Source organism: Myotis davidii, unplaced genomic scaffold, assembly GCF_000327345.1.
Source record: "Myotis davidii unplaced genomic scaffold, ASM32734v1 scaffold265, whole genome shotgun sequence".
In the NCBI taxonomy this organism is placed as follows: domain Eukaryota; kingdom Metazoa; phylum Chordata; class Mammalia; order Chiroptera; family Vespertilionidae; genus Myotis; species Myotis davidii.
The window spans coordinates 2,071,919-2,073,531 of record NW_006296627.1 but is presented as its reverse complement, the minus strand read 5'-3'; the positions used below and the strand labels follow the sequence as shown (position 1 = coordinate 2,073,531).

General features: G+C 52.1%; 1 protein-coding gene across 1 annotated transcript in view; it reads right to left on the bottom strand.

Moving 5' to 3' along the window:
• LOC102766110 (probable inactive 1-aminocyclopropane-1-carboxylate synthase-like protein 2) overlaps nt 1-1,613 on the bottom strand; it is an 11,275-nt gene that overhangs the window by 3,480 nt on the left and 6,182 nt on the right. The window contains exons 9-10 of the mRNA XM_015569475.1: nt 1,100-1,145; nt 869-1,010 (exon numbers count right to left, since the gene is read on the bottom strand). Coding sequence (XP_015424961.1) covers nt 869-1,010; nt 1,100-1,145 — 188 coding nt within the window. The remainder of the gene's footprint in view (nt 1-868; nt 1,011-1,099; nt 1,146-1,613) is intronic.

Here is a 1,613-nt window from a genome sequence, read left to right as displayed (position 1 = left end):
CCACCCCATCCCTCTCTGCCTACCTGCCTGACCACCCCTAACCCCTCTGCTTGCCTGCCTTATCACCCCTAACCCCTCTGCTTGCCTGTTTCATCGCCCATAATGCTCACCTGCCTGCCGCATCACCCCTAACCACTCCTGTGCCTGCCTGGTGGCCCCTAACCAGTTACCTGCCTGCCTGATTCCTCTAACTGCCTCTGTCTTGGGCCCCACCACTGTGGCATCATCCGGAAGGACATCCAGAAGGTCTTTCAGCTGTCTTCTAATTAGCGTGGAGCCCACACATTGGCATTTAAGCTCCCACGTTAATTCCCAAATTGATAGCCAGGTTCACGGGGCTGGGAACCTGGTCTCCCTGAAGCCAGCATTCACCTCAGATCCAAGGGGCAGAAGAACCCAGGGGCCATAGATGTAGCCACAGCAACTTGCCCAAATGGCAGCGCTTCCTTGGCCACCTTGGCAGGTGAAGTTAGGTCAGACTTGAGGAGTCAGGGCACTTATTTCTTTGTAATCTTTGCCTGAGCAAGCAGAATAAAGGGGAAAGAGGTCTTGATATAAGGACGGATTTCTGAAGTTCCCCCTGAAGTCTGCATATGATTGTCTATCCCCTTTCCAGGCAGAGCATGAGCTGCCAGACAGCCAGAAATTAAAGCCCATCCTGGCTTTTAGACCAGCGCCTCCCGCTTCTGTCTACACCCTAGTGCCCCCTCTGAACTGCATCCTGCCTCCCTCAAACTTCCTGTCCTCCACCATGACACCTGAGACAGCAAACAAGATATCAGGGGACTGAAGGCATGTCAGAGGCCCAAGCAGACCCAGGAATCCCCCGTGGCCCTGAGCACCGAGATGCCTGGATGGAGCTCAGTACCTCTGTCCTGGAGCAGCCGACACAGCTTATGCTGGGTGATGCCAGAGATGCCGTGGAGGAAGCCAAAAGCGCCAACAGCAGAGACCACCTCCTTGTTGTGGGTGTACAGAGTGCCAAAACGGAAGCCAGAGATCCCAAATTCCTAGAGGAAGAGAGGGAAACCTGGTTGGTCTGCCTTCTGCTCTTGGTTCCTCTTCCCTTCCAACTCAAGGACAGGCAACTGGGACTCACCTTACTGGTGCCCCAGATCACATGGGTCCTGTTGGGGTCAGGCAAACTGGAGAGGAGACAGTACAATCAAGGTTATGGAGAAATGTTTGAAGGATAAAGACAGGGTCTTTGTGTGAAAAGGAGGAAATGGACTTGAGGTCTTTCCTCAGTAGAAGGGCCTACAGGGTAAATTTCAAAACACAATTGCCCCAGTTAAGCCAAGAAATGAATACAAGGTATTTTGGGGGAACAAGATGAGACAGCTTTCACGGGCCTATTGAATAAAATCAGGACCCTCAGCCTGGCTTGTGGGCCTGTCTCCTGCTGGCCCTAAGCCATCTCCTGTCAGTCGGTTCTTCACACATGAGGTACACCCACCATTTCTAAAATGTGCTCACTTCCTACTGCTCCGCCTATGTTAATACTTTTACTTCATCCGGGAACGCTATTTCTTTGCTTTGGCTGTTAGAACCCTATCCTAGGGCCAAACACTGTTCTTAAGAAAGTTCTGTCCCATGTCTACATTTCCCCTAGG